The sequence below is a fragment of the Peromyscus maniculatus genome, chromosome 1, assembly GCF_049852395.1.
Source record: "Peromyscus maniculatus bairdii isolate BWxNUB_F1_BW_parent chromosome 1, HU_Pman_BW_mat_3.1, whole genome shotgun sequence".
NCBI lineage: Eukaryota > Metazoa > Chordata > Mammalia > Rodentia > Cricetidae > Peromyscus > Peromyscus maniculatus.
In genome coordinates, this window is record NC_134852.1 from 196,442,245 (window position 1) to 196,469,036 (window position 26,792).

Here is a 26,792-nt window from a genome sequence, read left to right on the forward strand (position 1 = left end):
ATCTAAATACAGTAGCAACTACAATAAATATAAAAAGACTACAACTCACCAGTTAAAAGACAGATTCTCACATTGGATAAGATAACAAAATCCAGCTATATGCTGTTATAAGAGACACACCTAAAACATAATGACACAGAAAAGTTCAAAGTAAAGGAACGGGAAGACATACCAAGAAATAGCCAAGAGAAATCCAACATAGCTATGTTATCATCAGACAGCGTAAGTCTTATGCCACAAAATATGTTTAGAGATAAAGAATGTTATTATAAACCAATAGGAAATCTCCAGAGAGATTAACAATCCTGAGTGTAAATGCCCTCAAATGATAGAGACTCAAAATAAAGAAAAAATTGTAAGTCAACAAATATTGTAACAGGAAAATTTAACACAATGTTCTCAGTAAACTGATAGTACAAGACAAAAATGAGAAGAACATAGAAGATGTGATCAATCACCATAGAAACCTGAATCCAACAAATAGAGACTACATACTCAGCCCTTTTCAGCACAACTAGGGCACTTACAGAAAAGGGCTGCAGAGCACATTTCAACACACAACAAACCATCCATACAACAACATTATCTTCTGACTGTGAATGACACTGAAAATCAGATGACAGACTCTCAAAATTCACTGAACCAAAAACTGAAAAAGTTATACATATAACTCATGGATGAATGATGAGATTATAATGGAAATATCTTAAAGAAAACTGAACACACGTAAGCAAAATAACAACCACCAAACAAAACCCCCAAGACCAAAGCAGTACTCAGAAGAAAATTTATACTCCTACAAGCTTCCACTAAAAACAAACAAAAAACAAAAAAAGAAAAAAGTGAAAGTCAACGAATTAAGCATCTAACTTTAGAATTTTTTTTAAAGAACTAATGAGTAAATTCAAAGTATGCAGAAAGAAGAAACTAACAAAAATTCATAGATAACACTGGAAAGAAAGCATAAATCAAGCAAGCCAAAACTAAAAAGTAGTTCTCTGAAAAATAAATAAATAAGAAAGATCAAAACCAATCCAACAGAAAAGAATATACAACAGAACAACGTAAAGGAAGGCGGACTATGGCGAATGTGCTCAAAGCCACAGTGGATTCTGTGAGTCCATTTCCCCATGTGAAGTATTATATGAAATAGACAATTTTCAACAAAAATAAAATTTCTAAACCTTAAAAAGAAATGTAATAGAGAAATGAAATTAGGTTGGATGTTACCAAAGTACAAGCAAACAAAACAACACAAACAATACTAAAGCAAAGTGTTTTATGTATCCCATGAAAAGGAAACAATATATATCATATACAAAATGTTCTAGTAAATAAATGCTCTTCAGGTTATTCTGAGGTTGGAAGAAACAAGGCACACAACAAAAAGCAAACTCCTAACCCCCAAACAAAATACAAATAAGCAAAGATGATAGAGTATATAAGAAAACTAAGCTGATCTCATTTATAAAAAACAAAAGTAAAAATTATCAGCATATCTTACAAGAGATTAAGGTGGACCTTTCATATCATGACTGAGTGGGTTTAATAGAGTAACAAGAAAATTCAGTAATATAACATCTAATAATACAATCCATCATATTAACAGCTTAAAAATTGTAAGTTCAACTCAATATATACAAATAACTTAGTTTTAATAGTAACAAGGGCTCTTGGCAAGCAAGAACAGAAGGAAACTTCATTAAACAGTAAATGTTAAGACAGCAATTGTTATTGGAACTATTTAGAGATAAAACAAAAAAGCCTGCTCTTGTGTACGCTGGATAGGAGGCCATAGCTTAAAGCAGTAAGACAAGAAGAAATGAAGGGAGTGACATTCAGATATAGAAGAAAATAGGATTACTGATATCTAAAGACAACATGATTGCTCACAGGGAAACCAAGACACTGTTAAGAATACTAGGCATTTTCAACAAAATTGCTAACTAAAAACCAATAACATCTACAAAAACAAAACAACAACAACAACAACAACAACAAAAAAAAAACAGACAAAGCGAGAACAAGTGCCTTTGTAAAAGAGCCTACTTATTACAGAAACAAAAACTTTAAAAGGCTACGCAGGAATGCATTGCTTTCTTTCTTTTTTCTTTGAGACAAGGTTTCTCTGTGTAGCCCTGGTTGTCCTGGAACTTGCTTTGTAGACCAGCTGGTCTTGAACTCAGATTCGCCTGCTTCTGCCTGCTGGAATTAAAGGAGTGTGCCACTCCATCCAGCACCAAGGGAATGCATTTCTAATAAATCTGAGGGACTTTAAGATTACAGCCCTCTCCCCTTTCCAGTTTTCATGTGTATGTGGGCACATGTGTGTGGGCACATGAATATGGGTGCACAGGCACGTGGAGGCTGAGGATGATTAGTAGTAGTCATCTTTGGCAACTCTTCCATTTGTTAAGGTAGGGTCTCTAAATGACAACCAGAGCTCGTCTATAAAGCTAGTCTTGATAACCAGCTTGCTCTGAGGATGCCGTCTCTGCCTTGTGAGACTGGAATTAAAAGTGGGCCATGAAGCCCCTTCCATATTTTCATGTGTTTCTGGTATTCAGAATTGTAGTCTTCATGCTTACACTTTACACCCGAGTCATCTCCCTAACCTTAAACTATGATACTTTTAAAAAGACATTTCTCATAAATAGAAATATGAGATTTGTAAGACTCAGTATCAATTATTTCCATTTTCTCCAAATCAGTGTACATTCACTGTAATTCCAACAAAAATCCAGACAGAACTTTACAGAATTGAGCTAGTCCTTGTAGTCTCATGGCTGAATATAGGGCCTAGTTTAGTCCAAGCTAACAGCAGGACTAGTTAAGAACAGTCAACAATTACAGCCAATAGGAACAGTTAAGGAAAACCTCCAGATAGCATGAGGAAAAGGGAAGCTACAGAACAAGGAGTTAAAACAAAACAGAGATCTTAGGATCAGAACAAATTATATGTAATATCTTACTGTTAACATAAATGACATTCAAAAAGTGGAAATAAAGAGCTACTCAACAGTATGAAATAACTGGATTGCCATTTGGAAAAAGTAAAGCAGAATCTCTGTCACATTAAACATTAACATAAATCCCTTATGAATTAAAGGTTCATACACAAAGAAGCAGAAATTTAAATATTTTGAATAAAATTGGTACTTGTGGAGGCAAAATAACTTGTAAACAAGGTAAGGCACAAACCATTGGATTTTTGATGAACTAGACTATATGAAAATCAAATTTATATACCTCAAAGATATCTCAGTTCAAAAATAAGCCACAGAGCAAGAAAAGATAATTTGCAATGCATAAATATGGGGAAGAATCAGTACTCAAAATATATGAAGAACACCTTAAACCAGCTCAAAAAAAGCAGTCAAATAACTGGTTTAAGATACTAGAAGGGTAATAGACCTTAAAGGGAAAAAACCCCAATAAACAATTTTACCACTAATCAGGGATATTAAAACTGAAAGTATGTGATTCTCTGTCCATCACTGAACTGACACGAATGTTTGTCGTCTGGTAACTCCAAGAGGTGAGGAGGACATGGAGAAAGGAGAATGCATTACAGCAGTGGAGAAACCAGAACTCAATGCTGAAGACAGGGAAGATGGAGGAACCAGGAGAACAGTTTGGCAGCAAGAGAAACCTGAACACAGGCACACACTGTGACTCAGCAATTCTGCTCTGTGGAATGTTCTCTACAACATCCTACCCCAAAGTACCTTTTTTCCTTGAATTACAATCTAGTAGGAGCCAACAGATTACAAACTACAATAAAAATGAATTATTAGAAAGGTGAAATTTAAAACAAAACATAAAATTATAAGCTCTAAAATCATGAGATTCAACAAACAAAAAACTGTGCGAAGCTGCTTTAAGAACGTCTTAAGTTCTCTCAGTAGACAGGCACTGTCCACGCCCCCATGCTGACCCGAGCTATCTAGGCAAACTCCTGCATGTGTGCACAGAGACGCTGCAAAGGACAGTCACACAGCGGTGCTATAGCAATAACAAACTAGGAAGGAACTCTTCCGCATGAGTTCACAAGAATGAAATTATACTACGGACTGAAAAGTAACTAGGCTAGGCTTCATAACCTACTAGCTTCACTTACTTTTAAAGGTTTAAAGACATCTGGATATAAAATGAAGTTTCCAGAATTCTCCACTACACATAATGCTGCCTTGAGTCCCCTCATTATCCAACAAGAAACTGATAAAGAACAGGACAGTCACAGTAGCTACAGTCAGCGACACTGGTCACAGAGAAATCAAGTACCTATAACGGCCCTTTTCCTCTCGGTCTCAGCTTCCTTCTCCACGACCTTCTGTTTCTGTGCAGCTATAAGCAGCTTTGTTTTCTCTGCCTCCCTGCGAAGTAAAACATCATACAAATCAGAAAGGTGCTGTCTTTCCCTTCCCTCCCTCTCCCCTCTGTGTGGTACTGGGGATAAAGCACAGTAACATGCAGCTTTGAGAGTGTAGCTCAAGCTTCTCGTGTGTGGCCTTTTGACTAAGGACAGAGAGGGGAGAGAAGGAGGAAAGGAGACAGATGGGGCAATGAGAGGTGGAGAGGGAAAGGGAGAACCCACATAATTCACTGATTAGTAGAAGCAATCATCTCTAAAGTTTAAGACATCCTGATCCTTGGATAACATTTCTATTAGCAGCTCAGATTCATAACCTACCTCCCAGCTTGATACGTTATGCTTTGTACTCTTAAGTACAGCTCTACAATGAAACAGGAGAGACAAACTGCACAACAGAAGACAGACTAGGAACAAAAAGGACTCAGGTTTACTACACCACAGAGCAGTATCACTATTCCTTTGGACCCTGAATCTATACACCTGCTATGTCCTCCCTCTCCCTCTCTCTCTCTCCCTCTTCCCCGGCACCCCCCCCCCCCCCCCCCCCGTGTGTGTGTGTGTGTGTGTGTGTGTGTGTGTGTGTGTGTGTGTGTGTACTAGCATGCTTGTGTGTGCCCTGGGGACTGAACTCAGCCTTGTGGTTGTCAGGTAAACAGGCACTTTGCCACAAGTCAAATCCCCAGCCCTCATATTCCTGGTTTTTGTAGATATTTTAAATTTAGCATCATCTCTTATTTCTTCTCAAAACCAAAATTTCTAAAGATGTTTGTCTCTTTTTTTCACCCTGAGAATATTGCTGTTTCAAATATTTTAAGTATTATCATAAAGAGATCCTCTAAAACACTTAGAAACTAATCCTGTATCAGATAAATAACTTCTTTCTAGCCAGTTCTGGAGACATAAAAAGAAAGATACCCTGAAGACAACTCAAACTCAGGCAAGATCTCTCTACAGGCAATGTGTAAAGACCCAGATTTGATTATATCTCACACACACACACACACACACACACACACACACACACACACACACACACACACACACATCCCTAAGCTTTATACCAAGTTAAGTATCTACTCATTAAAAAAAAAAAAGGCCCCTTTAAAAAATGTGTATGGGTGTTTTGCCTGCCTTCTTGTCTGTGTACCATATATTTGTGGTACCCATAGAGGCCAGAAGAGGGCCATGGATCCCCTGGGACTGGAGTTAGAGACAGTGCTGGGAAGTGAACCTGGAGGCCTCTAAAGGGGCAGCCAGTGCTCTGAACTGCTAAGTCATCCCCCATTCTTACCATTATAATAAGGTAACAAAAAGGGCGTTCTTTTCAACATTAACAGGCTTCCCTGTTTTATTAATATTTCATTCAAGGCTCTATTCATAAATAGATTATAGCTCCTTGTGTCTCAGCAATTATTCACAGCAAACTGCATCTTTGAATACTGTTCTGGAAATGTCCATACACAAAGAGAAATCTAGTAAGTATTTACTGGGCATTATGATACAAAAGGTAACATTACTAAAGTACAGAAGACAGCTATTTATCCAATCCCAGATTGAGCATTTCCGTCCACGGTTTCCCTAGACTTCTATATTAGTATGTAAATAGCTCTTAAAAAGAAATATTAGGAGCCCATGAGTGTTACTCACATTAACTCAAAATTTCTTCGTATGGCTTCTGGGATTTTGGGTTTTGTAACACGCACAGCCTTTAAAAAAAAAAAAAAGAGAAGTCAAAATATATATGATAAACAAGTCTTCACACATATAATCAAAGCCCTTAGAAGATGAAGGCAGAAGGATCAGGGAGTTCAAGGTCAGACTGGGCTACACAAGCAGACCTACCAAAAAACAAAAAAAAAAACGAAACTCCAGAGGCAACGACAAGTCTTTAACCATACCTCCTAAAGATGAGCTCCTCAGATGACACTAGCTTAAATAACGCTGATTGACGTAGGGATCCCACTAGCAAATCTACTTTGTATGCTGTCAGACCAAGAGTCAAAGATACCTGCTTACCTAAGTGGGGTCTGACCTCAAGAGAAAACCACCTTATTCATGGAGGAAATAAACCAGTTTTCCTTAGAAGACAGTTTACAAAGCTCTGTAGTTGGGTAATTTTGCTTTCCATTTCAAATTTGCAAACAAAGAAAAAGAAGTCAGTCAAAGGAGCAAGGTTGAGAGGTAAATTATGTCAAAGGCATATGAAAATTCCAGTCGGCATGTGTAACTAAATACTGTGTCTGGCAAGCAAATGATCATCACTTTCTAAAGTTGTAATCTGTTGGTACTAGGTGTGAATGCAGCTCGAAGCTTTAGGAAAGCGGCTCTTAATCTGTGTGTGGGTTGTGATATCTTTAAGGGTCACATATCAGATATCCTGCATATTTGTGATTTGTAACAGTAGCAAAGTTATGGAGTAGCAATGAAATAATTTTATGGTTGGGGTCACTACAACATGAGGAACTATAGTAAGGGGTCATTAGGAAGGTTGAGAACCACTGACTTAGGATAATAAATAGCAACTCAGAGCTTGCATTCTTTCTTTCTAGAGTCTCATTTAGAACAAAGTTTACCTGTATTTGTAGACATTATTTACTGATAACTTTGTTGTTCTAATCAAAGTGAACTTTGGCATGATTAACAGTATCTACTTGGAATGTGCTGCTTTTGAAGGCTGACTTCCCTGCACTAAGAACTTATCTCTGGAAGCTTTTGCATTTACTAACTAAACATCCTGCACCCACCACTGATACTGCATACACATAAGTCATGATTTAATCTCCCTTTGAAAACTGGCTAAATGTTTAAGTAACAAAGCATTTAAGAACATGAATCTTATTTCTTTTAACTTTCAAAACTTCCAATTTTTTGAAAGACATTTTTACACTTATTGCTGAGTCATTTCACCAGCCCATAACTTTCAACAATCCTTTCTTTTCCAATTCACTCAGGGTTAATTTTTTTTTTAACCCTGTCTACAGAGAAAACAAAACAAAACAACAACAAAAACACTCCATCAGTATCTAAGCTGGTGGTACAGACCAAGTAAAGACTGTTTATTTTAAAAGACTAGGGGGAAAAACCATAAGCATTTGCTTAAGTATTTTATAAAATGGAGAAATTCTTTACTGTAGAAAAAAAAAAATCACAAGGGGCTTTTAGTCTAAAAACAGCATCATGGGTTGGATTCTCAATACCATAAAAACAGAAACAGCATTTGTCACACTTTTGATGACCTAAAAACTTCCACCTCTGAGGCCTGGAGAGATGTTCAATGGTTAAGAGATGCAGAGGACCCAGGTTTGATTCCCAGCACACACACAGGGATTCAGAACTGGCTGTAACTCCGGTCCCAAGGCATCCAGAAGTCCTCATTGTGGTGCATAGATATACATGTTGGCAAAACACCCAAATACATAAAAAATTTCTTAATTATAAAAACAAATAACCCAACCTTTGCATGGTCTTTGAAGAAAACCACTCATTTCCTCATTTAAAAACAAAACTAAAGGGGGCTGGAGAGATGGCTCAGTGGTTAGGAGCACTGGCTGCTCTTCCAGAGGACCTGGGTTCAATTTCTAGTGTGGTGATACATTGTGTACCCTAATAAAATTTGCCTAAAGATCAGAGGACAGAACAAGCCACTAGATTAAACATAGAGGCCAGGCAGTGGTGGCACACGCCTTTAATCCTAGCACTTGGGAGGCAGAGATCAAAGCCACCCTGGACTACTTGAGATTGACTCAGTCTAGGAGAGAAACAGAGCCAGGCAGTGGTGGCACACATCGTTAATCCCAATACTTGGGAGTCACATGCCTTTAATCCCAGCACTTGAAATCTCACACCTTTAATCCCAGTATTTGGGAAGCACACATGCTGTTAATCCCAGCATGTCACTGTGTGTCGCTGCACAGATGTGTGGGTTCACACGGATTCGTGGAATGAAGACTCAGGGGCACCTTAAGAATGGATCTAGCCTTTTATGGCTGCAGGGGGGTCTGAAGCACTTTCTCTTCACCTAGGGCAATTTTACTCCTCTCCAATACAGTTTAGCCAGTTAATTTCCATATGCTCAAAACAATCTGAAAGGAGCTCTCAACAATACAATGCCAAGTGCAAATTCCTCAATCTCTCAGGTACCATGGTTTTCTGGGTTTCCTGAACCAAGTTTTGCATAGGCCTTGGGAGACTCTGAGACAAGATTCACATAGAGGGCAATAAAGGAAACAAAAGGTGTCTTGCTAAACAAAAGATGGATTAGGGCTAGGTGCTACTCTCTAGAGCCAGGCCAGGTGCAGTTCAGCAGGAATGCAGCCACAGATTCCCCTTCTTTTATATATATTATCTTGAAGGTTATGCATCCTCACAGTAAATACAGCCTTCTTTCTATCTATATGTCTTACAATATTACGGAGGAAGGAAGTGATGGCTGGGTGGAGAAAGGTATATAAGGTGTGAGGAGACGGGAACTGAAGTCATTTCAGGCTGAGGAGTCCTAGAGCTAAGACGTGGCAGTGGTTTGTTCCTTTGTCTCTGTGATCTTCAGGCAAATTTTATTAGGGTACACAGTATATCGCCATATCCCAGCATCTACATGTCAGTTCACAACTGTCTATAACTCCAGTTCCAGAGGATCTGACAACATCACACTAATGCACAGAAAATAAAGTTGTATTTAATAAACAAACAAAAACCCTAAAAACCAACCAAACACCACCTCTCTTCTCTGATCAACCTTCACCACTTCCTGGTGGAAACCCCTCAAAAAGAACAGGATGAAGGCAAGCAACTTCTTCAGTCTGTCTGTGAAAACTCACACAAGTTTTCTACTATATTTGACTGCATCTGTCTTTGGGACAAGTACAGGTATTTTGGGTTAAGCAACATCTGCTTTGGTTGAGTTCCTTCTTTCATTCTTGCTTAGAGGGCTCAGAGAGATGGTCTAAGGCAGTGGTTCTCAACATGTGGGTCGAGACCGCTTTGGGGTTGCATATCAGAGATTTACATTACTATTCGTAACAGTAGCACAATTACAATGATGAAGTGGTAATGAAATAATTTTATGGTTGGGGGGTCATCACTACATGAGGAATTGTGTTAAGGGGTCACTGGCATTAAGGTTGAGAAGCACTGACATAGTGGTATTTGCTCCACCCATGACCTTGGGCTATAAGGCCCAAAGAAGGCGGTGCTCGATCTCTCTCTCTCTCTCTCTCTCTCTCTCTCTCTCTCTCTCTGGTTTTTTCAAGACAGGGTTTCTCTGTGTAGTTTTGGTGCATGGCCTGGAACTCTCTCTGTAGACCAAGCTGGCCTTGAACTCACAGAGATCCGCCTGGCTCTGCCTCCTGAGTGCTGGGATTAAAGGCGTGTGCCACTGTACTTGACCTCTTAAAAAGAGAGGAGAGAGGGGTCACATGTTTCCTTCCTTTTTATTTTATCCTGGTGACTGGCTGTGTAGCCCAGGGTCATGGGCGGAGCAAATACTACTCCTCACTGGTCTAAGGGGATCCACAGTTTGTGCCTAGGAAGGGCAGCTTGGTTCCTGGTAGCTGTTTCTCTCTCCCTCCTTATACAATGTACTTAGGAACAGGGAAGTTCTTCAGTGACGTCATAATTGTCAAACACTTCAGTAACAGCGCCTCAAAAATGCCTTAGAGGCCAATGCCCCTCAGAGCAGGGGTCACAGCTCCCAGTGAATGGGCTTCTTGCCTGACTTCTGTAGCAGCTCCTTGGCTTTAGAAAAACGTCTACATCCAAAGAACCCCCAGTACACCAATAATACAGAAAGATGAGTAATATGTAGGTCATAGTGCTACTTGGATGATATACTCTTGAGAATAAGAGCCTCAGACAAGACTATTCTGGTTCTGATTCAGCCAGGAAATAATGCATGGTGAACTGTTCCCAATCCTTCTCCTTATTGGAATTGGTTTCATGGGTCTGAACAGTATAAACAGTTGAGAAGGACATCTTGTCTGGCTCACTTAGACAAAACTCCATGGCCAGGATGCACCAAACCATTTAATGTCTGCAGAATGCAAAATGTTACCCAGGCTCGGCAAATATAGATAGCCAGTCTTTAGATGCTAAAACAGAACTCATAAATTCATGATATGAGTCTTGACCAGAATGACAACCACCTTAACATCTTTCATACCATGATTTGGGTCCATGAGAAGATCTGGTGCAGAGATGGATAAATCTGTGTTTCTTTTACAATAAATCCTATTAGCTTTGCAAATACAATTTCTCAAACTTTCCAGTGAGATAATTCTTTCCCTCTCACCAAGGCCAAAGGCATATTACCCACTGTGATTTTGTTTGGGGGCTCAGTGGGGAGGAAAGTGGAATGCTAGGCCTCTCTTTAGACTGCCTGGGTCTTCTTGGCCCTGCTGGGCTACAAGGGGTGGCTGCAGAGGTGGACAATGAACTGCATAGGTCCTTTTTAAGTACCCATAGGTCACCCAACCCATGGCAAACATGGCTGAGCTCGTCTAGAAATTAGTAAGGTACAAAAAGTAAGGTGGCTGAGATGCATCCTGTGAAGGATTCCATGGATTGCTCACTGAGAGAATTAACATTGTGGAAATGGCTGTGTAACTAAATCACCTACAGATTTAAAGCAGTGTCTAAATTTCATGTGGAAGAAATATCCACCCACCTCCCTTCCTGCCACCACCAACCAAAGGAATTATTAGTAGAAACACTAAAGCTGAATTTGTGCATAAAAATATCCAGAACTTATGCAGAACCACTATGCATCAGTAAGAAAAAGAAAATCCACCAGAAAAATGAGCAAAGGATATGAAGTAGACACTAGCCAAAGTTGACTATTAAAAAAAGTATCAAAAGATGTTTAACTTCATTAAATATAACCAAAAAAATGCAAGTCAAAGAGAGAGAACCACTCATTTATCTACATGGAGAAAGTCTGCGTATTTCATTGAATCCAATGCTAGTGACTATATCATAGAACACTGATGATAATGATGTGTATGTGTGCAATCTCCTTGAAAGACAATTTGTACATAAGAAGAATGTGTCATGGTTCATTATACTAATGCTGATTAATAAAAAACTAGGAACAGAAAAATGGCTAAGTAATATGAGGAAAAGAATTCTATGTAGCTACTGAGATTTCAGCTGCATCTGAGTAACATCATGCCTGGCATGAAATACTTTTCTCCTTTTTTTTATGTAAATTTAATGAACATGTCAGGATTACCCTAGAACCTTAACTGAATTAAAGTCCTTAGGCATGCTCTCTTGAAATAGCCTCTTGCTGTGGGATGTTCTGTATGTTAAATGTGTTGCTCTGATTGGTTAATAAATAAAACACTGATTGGCCAGTAGCCACGCAGGAAGTATAGGCAGGACAAGGAGAGAGGAGAATGCTGGGAAGTAGAAGGCTGAGGCAGAGAGAGGCTGCCAGCCACCATGATGAGAAGCAGATGTTAAGGTCCAGTAAGCCATGACCCATGTGGCACTTATAGACTAATAGAAATGGATTAATTTAAGATGTAAGAACTAGATAGCTAGAAGCCTGAGCCATTAGGCCAAACAGTTTAATGGTTAATAACCATTATTGTGTTTAAAAAGAACTCATACAGCCGGGCGTGGTGGCGCACGCCTTTAATCCCAGCACTCGGGAGGCAGAGCCAGGCGGATCTTTGTGAGTTCGAGGCCAGCCTGGGCTACCAAGTGAGCTCCAGGAAAGGCGCAAAGCTACACAGAGAAACCCTGTCTCGAAAAAACCAAAAAAAAAAAAAAAGAACTCATACTTAGTTGAAATATAAACTTAGTTCTTCATAAGAGCTTTGGATTATTAATTGACCCGAAAATACCATTCAGCATGCTTCTCATTTCCACAAGGATGTAAAGTCACCATAGTGATTTGATTAAGGAACTGCATAACTAATCACATGAAAGCATTCAACTGGAAGCTCTAGACACCCCCAGAATGTCCCTAGAAATTCCTGAGCTTACCTGAATAGTGAGACCTGGTGCCATGATGTTTAAATCCTTCTGCAATGCCTGCTTCAGGTTTTCATCTATTTGATCTGTTTTTGAAGCCAAGAACAACAAATCTCATGATATTTGGTTATTTTTAATTAACACCAAAACAAAACCAGTCAGGAGAGATGTTGATTCCAGTCTTACTCTTTCACAGAGATTAAACAATGTGATAAATAAAGTATATATATCAAGTATAAGTGAGATGAATACAAAGCATTTTTCTTTTTGAGAAATAACCTAGTAAGGAAGAAATATGACAAACAGCCATTCGAGGTTTACCCGCCAAAATGTTTATTCAGTAAGTTCAATTTAACTTTGGATCAATGCATTTACTGGATAACTTATACTTTTACTAGATTAATTAGTTTTTGAATAAATGAAGCTGAGTCTTTAATTTCTTAACACATGCCTTATTCCTTTTATTTTTATTTTTTTAAAGAGATTTATTTATTTGTTATGTATATAATATTCTGCCTCCATGTATGCCTGCAGGCCAGGAGAGGGCAACAGATCTCATTACAGATGGTTGTGAGCCACCATGTGGTTGCTGGGAATTGAACTCAGAACCTCTGGAAGAACAGCCAGTGTTCTTAACCTCTGAGCTATCCCTCCAGCCCACCTTATTTATTTTATAAAAGCTCAGATTGGTCTACACTTATAATCATCTTAGTTTCCTAGGTGCTGGGATTACAGATGTACCACCACATCTGGCCTATATATCTTGATTCTCACAATAAACTTTTAGTAAATCTTTACCCAAATGCCCAAATAACTAAATGTCTTTTCCGTTGATTATCACCTTCCTATCACTTTGGACTTAAAACAAGAATTTAGAAAGAGAGGCAAGTCTTTGAAACAAAGGTAAGTTAGACCATAATGAAGCTGTAACCTGACTTGATCTTACAATGGTTCAATTTTTAATCACCTCAGTGGTAGTTTCACCATTACTAAAGCAGCCAGTGATGTGGCAAGTCTGACATTGCAGCAATTGTCAATTATCAAAAGCAAGCATTTAGTTTAATTACAGTTTATTTATTTTGTGTGTTGTTGGTTCTTTCCTTCCGATATGTGGAGCCCGGGGATTGAACTGAGATCATCAGGTTTGACTGCAAGCCCCTTTACTCACTGAGCCATCTGGTCAGTCCGTCAACTGGTAAACTTTACGTTGATTAGCCATTCCCATACCTCACACTGAGAAATAAACTAAGAATTCCAGGAAGGAGAGGTGAACACCAAAGGCGACAAACCCAATTCCCTGGTCAGACCTTTCATTATCTCAAGTGAAAACTTTTACAGAAGAAAAGTAACACAGCAGGCCTGGGACTATAGCCCTTTGTACTTGGAAGTTTGGATCTGGGCAGGGCTCCCAACACCATGCCAGAACTGGTAAAAGGTGCCACACTGTGCCTGTTTATACAAAGTAGCTCATGCTGAATACTAGCTTTCCTCAGGGAACCTAGACGTTTGCTATGTGGTTGGCAGAGGGTGTCTGTATGATCAACTTCCAGTGAAATTGCTAGGTGCTAAGTAGCTAATGAGTTTGCCCAGCAGTCAACATTTCACATGTGCTTATACCTTGTGACTAAGGGAATTAAGCATAGCCTGTGTGACTCTACTAGAAGAGGATTCTATATGTGGTTTTCTTTTGACTTCACCATTATAACTTGTTACTTTCGCTAGTTTTTAATCTGTATCCTTTATGTGTAATAAAGTGAATACAACTACATGCCAGGTCCTGCCTGTCCTCCTAACAAATCCTGAATCCCAAATGCATGGAAGTGGATCTTAAGAAACACTCCTGTCTTAGTGTCTACTGCTGTAATAAAACACCATGACGCAATGCAACTTAAGAAGCAAAGAGTTATTTCACCTCACAGATTACAGCCCATCACTAAGGAAGTCAAGGCAGGGCAAGAACCTGGAGGCAGTAATGGAAGCAGAAGCTACAAAAGAACATTGCTTAGTGGCTGGCTCAGTCTGCTTTTATATAGCACTCAGGCCTTGAGCCCAGGAGTGGCACCACCCACAGTGAGCTGTGCCCTCCCACATCAACCATCAATCAAGAAAATACTCCACAGGCCTGTTCACAGGCCAATCTGGTGGGGGCATTTTCTTAACTGAGGCCCTCTTTCCCAAATGACTCTAACTTGTGTCAAGTTGATTATACAACTAGACAACACAATCCCAAACATATACTTCTAAGCTTCAACAAAATATAGTGAAAACAGAATACAGCATGTGAATAAAGATTTTCTAATTCCTACCAAGTTATATAAGAAATTATTGAAGTGGAGCATGGTGGTACATCCCTTTAATCCCAGCACTTGGGGTGTAAAAGCAGGCTCATCTCTGTAAGTCTGAGGTCAGTCTGGGCTATATAGTAAGACAATATCTCAGAAAAATAAAATAAAATAAATAAAAGAGAGAGAGAGAGAGAAGAAAAAAAACAAATTATCACTAGATAAAAACAAAGTATTTTAAAGATGCGTGTGTGTTGGTATTGTGTTCCCCAAAATATTGTGCACCCTAATAAACTTATCTTAGGTCAGAGACAGAACAGCCACAATATTAAACATAGAAGTTAGGCAGTGGTAGCACACGCCTTTAATCCTAGCATTCCAGAGGCAGAGATCCATGTGTTCAAGGATACAGCCAAGCATGGTGACACACGCCTTTAATCCCAAGAAGCAGCCTTTAATCCCAGGGAGTGATGGCAGATAGCAGAAAGGTATATAAGGCGTGAAGACCAGGAACTAGAAGCATTTGGCCTGGTTAAGCATTTGGCTGGTTAAGCTTTTAGGTTTTGAGCAGCACAGTTCAGCTGAGAGCCATTGGGATAAGAACACAGAAGCAACCAGTCTGAGGAAACAAGACCAGCTGAGAAGTTGTGGTTTGTTCCGTCTCTCTGATCTTCCAGAATTCATCCCAATACCTGGTCCGGGTTTGATCTTATTAATAAGAACTTTTTAAGATTCATGCTACATGCTTGCTCTATTAAAAATTCAGAGAAAATGCTTAAATGGCCCAAGGTTTACTAACGATACAGCATCAATACTTAAGTTAATAAAATTTCTAATCACTGTCTACTTATACATTTAAAACAAATTAATACTTACCAAATAATTCTATGTAAACTTCTTGAAGTGTGTGGGCACTACAAAATTGGTTCAGCTCATGGTGGATTTTATTGAAGATTAAAGTCTTGTCATAATCTGCAGTGTAGTTCCTCACAATGTCAAACACTGAAGGAGATTACAACCCATGTTTGTTTCACTCAACAATGACCCAAGTATCTTCAAATCCAGCAATGACAAAGTTAAAGTGATATATTATCCACGAGGAAAAGTATCAACAAAATAGTGAAAGCGTAAAGCACAACTCACAGACCTTTCACTTCTTGGGCTCAATTTAACATTTCCTTACACTCATAACATTAATAGAAGATCTCACATTCTATACTAAGGAAAGGATAGACTGTCAACACGAAGGAAGGAATGAGTCAGATGTGTACTTGTGCAGCAGTATGAAGATGAACCGAGAAGAAGGAAAGTACAAGCAATTATTGCAAAGCAAAACTTTACTCGCGATAACTGGAGGACAGCAAGAGTAAAAGCTGCTGTAAATATAAACACGTGATTTCAAATACATAAAAATATGTGTATAATTTTTTAAAAGGTGATTTTTACTTGAGCAGACCTTATGGAGATCAGTATGGAGATTTTTAACCGCCACAGAACTCAGCTGTCCCACTCCTTAGGTATGTATATTCCTGAAGGACTCCATGCTTATTGTTGTACTATTCACAACAGTCAGAAAATGGATCTAGCCTAGGTATCCATCAACAGATAAATGGATTTTTTAAAGTGTAGTAAATATACACAATAGAATTTTATATAGCTGTGAATTAAAATGAAAACATGACATTTTCATAATGGATGGAACTGGAACCCACTATGTTAAGTGAAATAAGCCCGATTCAGAAAGAAAAACACTTCAATTTTCTCTCATGCTTAGAACCTAGATTGATATTATATGTGTGTGTACACACGTGTGTATCACACAACTTGAAAGATCATGAGAGGTGAAGGAGAGATCTAAGGAAGGGGAGAAAGAGTAATGAAGTACACATAACATAAAGAAGAAAGGATTATCTGGAATAAGGGAACTAGCCAGAGAAGACAGGGGCCATGGGAAGAGCTGGGGGCGGGGGGGAAGGATAACACGCATGGGGTGCTGTAATGAAATCCGCTACTTTATATGTTAACTTAAAAACTCTCAAGCATAGTTTTAAAGGCTTACACTCAAGTCTCTGGATACCAGGGATGGCGCTAACGTTTACCAGGCTTTACATTAGGCAACTTATATACACTGGTGCTTATTTCACCCCACCCCACTCCCTCATTTTCCATCTTAGGAAACTAAGAACCAGGAGCTTTTAGAAATATCCCCAAAGGTATGTACCAGACCGTGTCAGAACCTGTGTTCTATCTATAAAACACGCTGCTTTCTGCATCTATTTTCACACCCAAACACTTGTTCCAGTGGCCTTCCTACATAGGATATTAGATGTAATTGGATTCTAGGTGATAGTTAATGGAACAGTTGTTGATAAGTAACTCCTAAATATACGCTTCATCATCTTCCAAATGAACCAGTGATCTAAAAGTGTGTCTCTCTCTAGGGAGAGAGCTATCAGCTTTCCTCTTTTTCAATTCTGAATCATAACTCATTCCAGTGACTTGTGATCAGGGAACACATACATAGTCATTTGCTGGTATCTGTAGGGGACTGGTTCCAAGATCCAATGGAGATACTAAAATCTACAGATGTCTAAGTCTCTTATATTAAACTAAGTAGTATCTGCATATAAACTTCATATTCACCTGTATACTTCATCATGTCTAAGTGATTACATAATATCTAATAATATCATTTACCATACAAATATTTACTATACTGTATAATTTGGGGACTAATGACAGGAGAAAAGTTCATATATGTTAAGTATAGATTTATCTTTTCTCCTGAATATTTTTGATATGTGCTTGGCAAAAGCCACAGATATGGAAAGCTGATAGAAGATGAAAAACCATGAGGAAAATAACTTCTAAAACTATCATTCAAAGCCACTTGACAATAATATACTTGCAACTCTTTACTCTGAAATTTTTCCACTATCTGTGTGTGTACAAGTGATGTGAAACTTACCATGACCCTGTATTTTAATATCTGCTTTCCCCTTCCTATTGTCCTCTAAAGAACAATGAAAACACCTTAAAGGCAGAGGCTGCCATCTTCACTTTTTCAATGCTCTTGCAAAACACCTGGCATAGCTTTACTTGGCATGAAGATTCGTTAACAAGGATGAAGACCAGACACTCAAAACTTGCAATTAAGTTTCTTGTGTGTATGTACATGTGATGCACATGCACCTCTGTGAGTATGTGTGTATACACACACACACACACACACACACACACACACACACACACACACACACACACACACACCCCTCACTCACTCATGCAGGCCACAAACCAATCTCAGGTGCCTTTCTTGGGTCTCTCACTACTTAGGCTAGCCTGGCTAGCCACTGAACCTCAGGGATCTTCCTGCTTTTGCCTCAGCACTGGAATTACACAAGCACACCACAATGCTAAGCTCTTAGGTGCCAAGGACTGAATTCAGGTCTTCATGCCTGCATAGCAAGCATTAACTAACTAAACCAGCTCCCTCCACAGCCCTGATTTTTAAAGAACATGTATTCACTTTATCTTCCTTTACTAAGAAAATGCTTTCTTATACTTCAGACTTTCAGATTGCTTTCCAAGTTATGGCAAAGCTCAACTAGAAAAGATTTTCTAAAATAACAAATGAGTGTGACCCAAGGAAATCCATCAGTTATAGATCTTTAGGATACAAAAAATTCTTCACTGTAACTAGATACAATGCCACTTTCTTTTTCTAGAAACACTCACTTTTAGAAACAGTAAATTCAGAGGGGTGTAGCTCTTAAGACTACTAAAAGCTAATTCTGTCCATAACTTGTGACATGTTTCTACCTCTATTTTCTGGAAATATTTTCATGATTATTCTTTTATATTCATCAGTAATCACTGAGGTGGTAAAACTTTAAAAAAGTACCTTCTTACTCCTTCCTCAGTTATAAATACCCTGATTATAATTATACAAACACAGCAGATAGATAACATACCTGCATAAGGAGCCAACATATTAACCACTTCTATTCGGTCAATATAGATCATGACCCCACCACTAAAACAAATGAACAACAAAAACAGAAAAAGTGTGAGCCAGAGCCACAATAAGAGCAATGAAGTACTATTAAGAAGTTATAATAGACTTAGGGAGAACCTGATAATCTAATTTAAAACCTAGGGAGTACTTGATCCATTAACTTAAAACATAAGAGAGCTTGATCCCTTTTAAAATGTATCTGCCTTTCTACAGATGTCAAAATTACCCTTTTAAATTTGTAAAAGCAATACTTTAAAGTCATTTAAAGTAGGCAATTAAAAAAATGCCTGTACTTCACATTCCTCACTTGATACAATTTAATGTAGTAAGTGTATTTTAGTGATACCCAAGCTTTGTTTCCTTTTTTGCCCTCAACCTTTTTAGGGCAGCAATTCTTAGAGGCCTTTAGACCAAAAGCATTACTCAGGGACTTCATTCGAAACATAAATTGTATTATAGACCTACTGACTCAGAAACTCTCATTTAGATTACATTTAACATTATAAAGTGAAGTGGAATGATTTTGGTTTTAAGTAATCTTTTATTGAGCATCAATTCAGAGACGAGTTCTGGGCCACATACACAAATTCAAAGTTTTACAATAACTGTAACAAGTCTTACTCCCTGACTTTAGGGAACTAAGCTTAGAGATGCTAATCAAGGTACCAGCGGAGGGCAAGGGCTATGTGAAGCCTATACTTTCTGCTTCATTTTCCTGTCAATTAAAATAGTAACACAGGTGTGGTAATGCTCATATGCAGTTAGTCTGCTAGCTCTAAAACTCCACTCTTCTCTAATCCCCTACGAAGAAATGCTCTTCTTTACAGCTTCATCCGAGTAATTCACAGCACAGAAATCTCCACTGCTGCCATGCCTACATGGAAGTGTCTTAGGCAGGCATGGGGACATATGCCTATAATCTCAGGGTTTGGGGAGCAGAGGTAGCAGCAAGACTGTTTCAAGTTTGACACCAGCCTAGTTACATACTAAGTCCCAGGCCAACCAGGGCCACACAGTGAGTCTGTCTGACTCAAAAACAAAGCAAAACGACAAACAAACAAAGGTTTCTAAAATGACTACTGCTCTAAAAACTTCATTAGAACTAAAGAAAGTAAAGGGTGATGGGTCACAAAGGAGGACGCTTACCTTGTTCCACAAGGCACATTTTTAACTTCATCTGTTTGTAGTGTTGTCTGGGAAGGAAAAAAATAGCTCATTAAAACTTGCATGCCTTTAATCCCAGCAATGGGAAGGCCGAGGCAGGTGGATTTCTGAGTTTGAGGCCAGCCTGGTCTATAGAGCAAGTTCCAGGACAGCCAGGACTACACAGAGAAACCCTGTTTCGGAAAAAAAAAAAAACCCAAAACAAACAACAACAAAATACTGCTGATCTGGCCAGGCGTAGTGCTGCATGCCTTTAATCCTAGCACTCTGGAGACAGAGATAGGTGAATCTCTGTGAATTCGAGGCCAGCCTGATTTACATAGTAAGCTCCAGGACAGCCAGTAATACAGAGAGACCCTGTCTCAAAAACAAAACAAAACAAACAACCCTGCTGACCCCAGAGAGGAATCTCTGGAGAACTGCTGCCTCCAAAGATCAGTTATCTAGTTAACCATTTCTCTCTATATCTACAAAGACTTGAGTACTACATGTTTTATTAGGAAGGCTAGACTCAAAATGCACTAGGAAATATTCAAAGTCCTATCAACTAGCAGGCAGGACAATTTTTTCTTAAGTATCTTATTGCCTAGAGCCGGCTTGAGATCGCAAACTACACAGCTCACAAGTAACACTATGACTAAGGTCTGTGCTCTGAACTTTGATTCCTATTACTGTTAACAGTGATGATAAGTAACTATTTTTGCACACAAGTAATTTACGAACCAAAGCTACCCTTGAACTCAACAGTAAAGTTATAGTCAATGTTTTCTTCAGGACCTATTGCTCTCTCACATGGCCTGTTCAGTTTGCCTTTTAATATAAGTGCCAACACCAATACTGCTTCCTCCTTAGTGAACCAATAATCTGGTTCTTAATTGCTTTGCCACATCACACCTTTCTTTGTATCAGAATGACCTCTTATTGTGTATTCTAAGGTTTCAAATAGGTCAGCAGTATATTTCAGACACTTTACACCTTGTTAAGCACACAAAATGTGCTATTTTATGGAATATGGTCCCTGTTACCTCAAAGTCACAACTTAGCATAGGAAATAAAATTCTTACAAAGAAACCTATCAGTAGGTACAAAAGTAACTGTATAAATTGAGCTCTTAGGTATTGTTACAAGGAATGAAATACTAGTTTTAAAAGCTCTTAAGAGAGATAGATAGCTTGGCAATTAAAAGTACTTAACACACTTTCAAAGGACCTGGGTTTGGTTTCTAGCACCCACATACGGTGGCTCACAACTGCCTGAAACTCCCATTCCAGAGCATTCACTGCCTCTTCTGGCTCTGCAGACATCACAGCATGTGGTGCACAGACAAGTAGGTGCACACAAATACATATAAATTTAAAAATAAAAAATTTAAAAGATCTCTGAAATTAAGTATTAATAGGAAGATCTAGCCGGGCGACAGTGGCGCACACCTTTAATCCTAGCACTCGGAGGCAGAGGCAGGTGGATCTCTGTGAGTTTGAGGCCAGTCTGGTCTACAAAGTGAGTTCCAGGACAGCCAGGGCTACACAGAGAGACCCTATCTCGAAAAACAGAAACAAACAAGACAGACCTAGAAATGGAGAAGTAAGAACTTAAGAGGGACATCTTCAGTTTAATTAATGTCCTATTCAAATACACACTGCAGAAGACAGAAGTACACACCCAGGGCAGACTGGTTTGCCTGAAGCAGAAGGCGCTACTCAGATGAGTGGTAAATTCTGGGAAAAGAACACAGTGATATTAGGCTGAAGGCCTTGAATACTTGCTGAACAGTTTAAGTGCTCTTTAATCCATGTTATACACAATCATAAAATGAACCTTTCAAAAACCTGTCAGAGCTGGGAATGGTCATGCAGACCAGCTATGTGGGAGTCTGAGGTGGGAGGGGTGCAAGTTTCCCTGGGGAATAGCAGGGTCCAATCTGGGAAAAACACAAGATACAGGCGCAGCGGTGGAGACTTGCCTAGAATGCTCAAGGCTCTGGGTTTAGGCCCCAGGGTTGATCTCTAGCACTGGAGGGGTAAAGGGAGTTTTCCTTAATTCCTCTGATCATGTTATACAGTTGTTATTCAGCTTACTGAGAGGCAAGAAAACCACCTAGAACGCTAAAGAAGTAACTTGTCTAGGATAAGTTAGTAAGGCCATGAAACTGAAAGATGTCAATCTTGGAGACATAATAGAGGAAAGATGTGATCATTGGTTGAATATACAATTCCAGCATAGAAAGAATAAAATGTAATTCTTTGGTTGAAAAATTAGTGTAATGGTAATATTAGAGATAATGCCAGACAAAGTGAGGGGAGAAGGCTGATAAAGAAATGAGTTCAATATATTTTATTTCTTTCAAAGCATTAAACTAAAGCGATTTTCACTATTTTGTACCAACTTTCAAACCAAGAAAAACTAGGAGTTAAACAGTAACTTTTCAATTTAATATCAGTCTGTGTACTTCTATATATCTAATTATTTTCTCAATATGAAAGAAATATTACGGTGGCACACCTGTGCAATCAGAGCCCTCAGGAGACTGAATTGCAAGTTGGGTTTAGGCTGGCCTAGGCAGCAAATTCTAGGACAGCCTTGTCTACACAGTAGACGACGTCTCAAAAAACCACAAGAGGCGAAAAGTGAACGTTTACTTTATAAAGTATATAAAGGTTGAAGACTTAAAATAATTTCTCTAAACACTGTTTTGTCTCCGTACCTTATACATGGGGTTTCACATTCATGTATATTAGTCCTTTCAATTATCAATTCTGTTAAACCATTTGTTTAAATAGACCCGTATCTTCTAATATGTTCCTCATATTATCCCAAAACAAAATTTATGACTGTTCTTAAGAAAAGTTTCAGTTTCTTAAGGGTCCAGAGAGATGGCTCAGCAGTTAAGAGCACTAGCAGTGATTCCAGAGGACCCGAGTTCAATTCCCAGCACCCACATGGCAGCTCACACCTGTCTGTAACTCCAGTTCTGGGGCTTCTGACACTCTCACATAGACATACATGCAGCCAAAACACTAATGCACATAAAATAAAATAGTTTCTTAAAAAAGTTTTATTATTCTTGCCTAGAATGATAATTTTTTAACACAGAAAGAACGTTCCTATTTTGTTACACTGACTCTAACACTTAATTTTCAATTAATTAATAATAATAATACTTTATGTTGAAATCTTTTTATTAATTTCATCTCTGACAACTGTATTACTATCATGCCCAGTATATTTGCTGTGTACATATAAGTAAGAATCTATTTGCTATTATTGTCTATATCTACTTTACTCCTGTGCCACACTTCTTAACAGTGAGTTTCAGAAAGGCAAAGACAGAGTTACCTGGCTTTGACTAAGACCTGAAAAGACCCTGATTTCTGAGTCTGATGATGCTGTTGCTAACTTCAAGAATATTAAGAGTTGCTGGTGAGCTAAGATCACAAGAGGAAAGAGACTGGGAAGAGCCTTAAAAAGGCTGCAAGATTAGGGCAGGACAGAGAGGGGAAGAGACTGTGAACGAAGAGTAACAACATTAACCAAGACACGCAGGGATAAAAAGTGCCACAGGCATTAGACACTGCTAGTCGCTGGACACATCTGTCATACCAACCAAAATGGTTTTCTAGGGGAGAGGGTTTGTAACCTAAAAATTTCCCTTTTTTCTTTTGTTAAAACTATATTAATTTAGCCAGGTGGTGGTGGCGCACATCTTTAATCCCAGCACTCGGGAGGCAGAGCCAGGTGGATCTCTGTGAGTTCGAGGCCAGTCTGGTCTACAGAGCGAGATACAGGACAGGCACCAAAACTACAGAGAAACCCTGTCTCGAAAAAACCAAAAAAAAAAAAAAAAACCCAAAAAACAAAAAACCTGTTTAATGTGTAAATTGTATTGCTGTACATAAAATATGATTTTAAATTAAAACTCAAAAAAAGTATGAATAAAATATGGGAAGTCAATCGTGTTTCGCATGTTTCACTTTAATAGGTACAATTCTTCCCTAAGCCCTAAGAAGGGACTAGAAAGAAACCTGAGAGAGTTCAGTATTCATGATTACTCACTTAGCAGAAAGCTGAAGATTTAAGTGATAATATTAATAACATTGAGTTTTCCTGTTTCCTGAAAGATCTGCAGCAGATGGTAGATAAATTCAAAGATTTATGATCTCACTGAGCTTGCAAAATTAGAGCCCAATCCTACTCTGCCATCTTGTTATATCAAATATACTTATTAAGTATGTCATATGGCCAAGATACTTTATGCAAGAACCACTTATTTCAAATATTCTGAAATGATGTTGAAGTACCACGTTCACTCAGGTTCCTCATAAATTTGTGTTTAATGCACAAGGCAAAGATGTGGGGCTGAGAAGCTGTGTATAAAAATTCATTCTTCCATGTTAACAGTAGCCTAGGAGCCTGCCTCTATGGAAACCAAATAGTTCTAGACCAAGTAATCACTGATTTGTATTCCTAATTATGTCTTCAATTCTTTATTTTGAATGAAGTAACAAAAGCTGCTGATAGCATTATACAGATGACAGAAGTCAGTCTTGACAAGGTGCCTAGTCTACACTTCATCAAGGCAAGGCGGCTTGAAATCATCACTTGTGCTATGACAGTTGTACTCTGAACCTTCACTCCACATTTAAGTAAATACCAACATTTGCTTAGGCAATAAGGAAATCCATCTCCACCCACAAGTGTGGTAACTCCAGTCACACCTGTCTATCTGGAATCCCTCGGAATCACTCACCTGCACAGATCTGAATGTAGTAATGAAAGGCAACATGATATGATAGCCTGGTCCACTGGGGCTAGTTAGTAAAGCTCCTCCCCTGCAAAAAGATGTTTCAGTTGACAAATAAGAACAATTCTCTTTCCAATTCTAAAATGCTATAATAAACATTCACTAGTACTCAAGTTACTAACCTACTAGCCTTACAACAGAGTTACTCAAGATGGACAACTGCTCCTTAAAACACCCACCACACTTAAAAATGTGAAAATGCATCAAAGTCAACTGCCAATATTGCACCTTGTTTCATAAGCTCCACCAACCACACCTCTGGGTCTCCAGCACGCTCTTGGGCTCAAAAATCCTCTCCGGTCCTTAGCTTTCAGACAAATACTTATGGAAAAATTCTAATGACTCTCAATTAAGGTACCTTAATTGCACACAAGAAGAGGCCAAGTCAAAACAATACATTTAATCACTAAGTTTTTAAAAAGAGGAAAACAAACTTTCAAGGAAGAAAAAAATTTCTAAGGTTAATGGTTCTTTTGATATATCACTACAATTCTGGGAACAGAGTTTCTGTATAAAGGCAACAAAAAATAGCATGGAAAGATGGGGGGCAAGCGGGCTGAGAGTACAGGTGAGGTATAGACCTGTCCATCACATTCTGGAAAATGTGAACTGTGAAAACACCCCCTGGAAAGTATGAAGAGTAGGTGTTCAGGGACAAATACATCAAAAAAGTTCTATTTTACACAGTGAACCGTAAATTCACACACTAATCCTTGTCCTGAATATATGAACAAGATTGAAAGTCATAATTAAAAAGATAACTGTTTCAGGTTCATCACTTAATTTTTTGGGAGTGGTATCTCGATCTAGTCTTTGTGGTTTTCCTGTTGTAAGGAAAAACATGTGGTCCAGGCTGGCGTTTCTCATGCTAGAATTCCATCTGTTAAGACATACCACCAAAATTGTACTTTTTCTAAACTCAGGATGGATCTAAAAGTAGAAATACCAGTTTGGGGTTTGGGGGTGGGGGATGATGGAAATAAGCAAAATCTGCTTTTTTCTGAATAAATCGCTATCTCAATTTCTCCACAAACTGGCTCTTCTTATCAGTCTATACCAAAAGGAGCTGGTGTTAATTTATACCAAAGAAAAGCTAAGCCAAATCAACTAGACGGCAATATAGCCCATGCTCTTCCTCACCTTGACTTGGGAAAAGTGAGAAAGGTAGCCTGTGAAGTGTGATTTTTGTCTCTTGACTTCACGGACAGATCACTGTCATGATCATTAAGACTTTGGGAGACATAACCAGACACTGGGAGGTTTTTAATTAAAAAACAACCAAACAAACAAAAAAACCTTAGGGAAAAACGTCAAAAGTAGGACCGGAGATCCCGAAGAGCATCTACAGTGGCAAACTAAACACCTGCACAGTTGTACGGTCTGTAACGAGTTCGAATTAGTCATCTCGGTTGCTGTGACGACTTCCTTCCCTCCTAAGGAGTCTCCACCTCTGCACAAAACCAACTTGGCACTGAAGCAAGCGCCCGACACCTGAACGGTGCCCTGCCAAAGGTCAATTCCCAACAGCTGGGATGAAACCGCTCCTAGGGTTGGAAGCGCTGCCCTGCCGCGGCGGAGGGAGCCACTTCCCGGACTCCAGGGCGACCCCCGGACCCTTTTCTCTGCGCCCCCGGAGCCGCGCTGCCTCTGCACGGCGCTCACCTGTAGTACACGGCCAGGTGTCCCTCCTCGATCTTGTGGATGGAGGCGTAGAGCAGGACCACCACCAGCCCCACCACTGCGGCCACCAGAACCCGGGCTTGAGTCATATTCATCCTGGTTCCTCCTGGGCAGGGGAAGGAGCGGAACCTCAGTCCCCCGAGTGACGACGGGCCAGTCCCCCACCCCGTGAAGAGCCCGCGTCCGGTCGCGGGCTGAGGCGGGAAGGAAGCCCCGCGCTCCGGCCCCCGGCTCTCCCTCGGCCAGCGCTCCCCTGGCGAACCTCCACGCCGGCGGCCCCGGCTCGGCGCAGGTCGGGACACCCCTTCCCCGGCTCCCCCGGCGGAAGGCTCCCACTGGGGGGCGGCCCTGGCCTCGGGCACCCGCAGAACCGCGACCCCTCGGCCGCGCCTCACCGGTCAGTGACGCATCGCCCCCGCCCGCACGTGCAGCCGCCTCCCGGCTCCGCCAACTGCTGCCAACAGCCGGCCCCGCCCACCTCCCCGGCACTGCGGCTGC

At 39.6% G+C, this 26,792-nt stretch overlaps 1 protein-coding gene across 4 annotated transcripts in view; it reads right to left on the reverse strand.

The window, feature by feature from the left end:
* The window catches only part of Erlin1 (ER lipid raft associated 1), a 36,292-nt gene extending 9,500 nt beyond the window's left edge, over positions 1 to 26,792 (reverse strand). For 2 of the 4 annotated variants that reach the window (XM_016006637.3, XM_076563144.1), the window contains exons 1-9: positions 26,557 to 26,685; positions 26,277 to 26,400; positions 24,561 to 24,642; positions 19,796 to 19,842; positions 18,606 to 18,667; positions 15,508 to 15,633; positions 12,362 to 12,435; positions 6,023 to 6,081; positions 4,285 to 4,376 (exon numbers count right to left, since the gene is read on the reverse strand). In XM_016006637.3, the coding sequence (XP_015862123.1) occupies positions 4,285 to 4,376; positions 6,023 to 6,081; positions 12,362 to 12,435; positions 15,508 to 15,633; positions 18,606 to 18,667; positions 19,796 to 19,842; positions 24,561 to 24,642; positions 26,277 to 26,389 (655 nt within the window). In that variant the 5' untranslated portion in view covers positions 26,390 to 26,400; positions 26,557 to 26,685. The other 2 variants (XM_006988153.4, XM_042264004.2) reach the window with 2 other exon arrangements.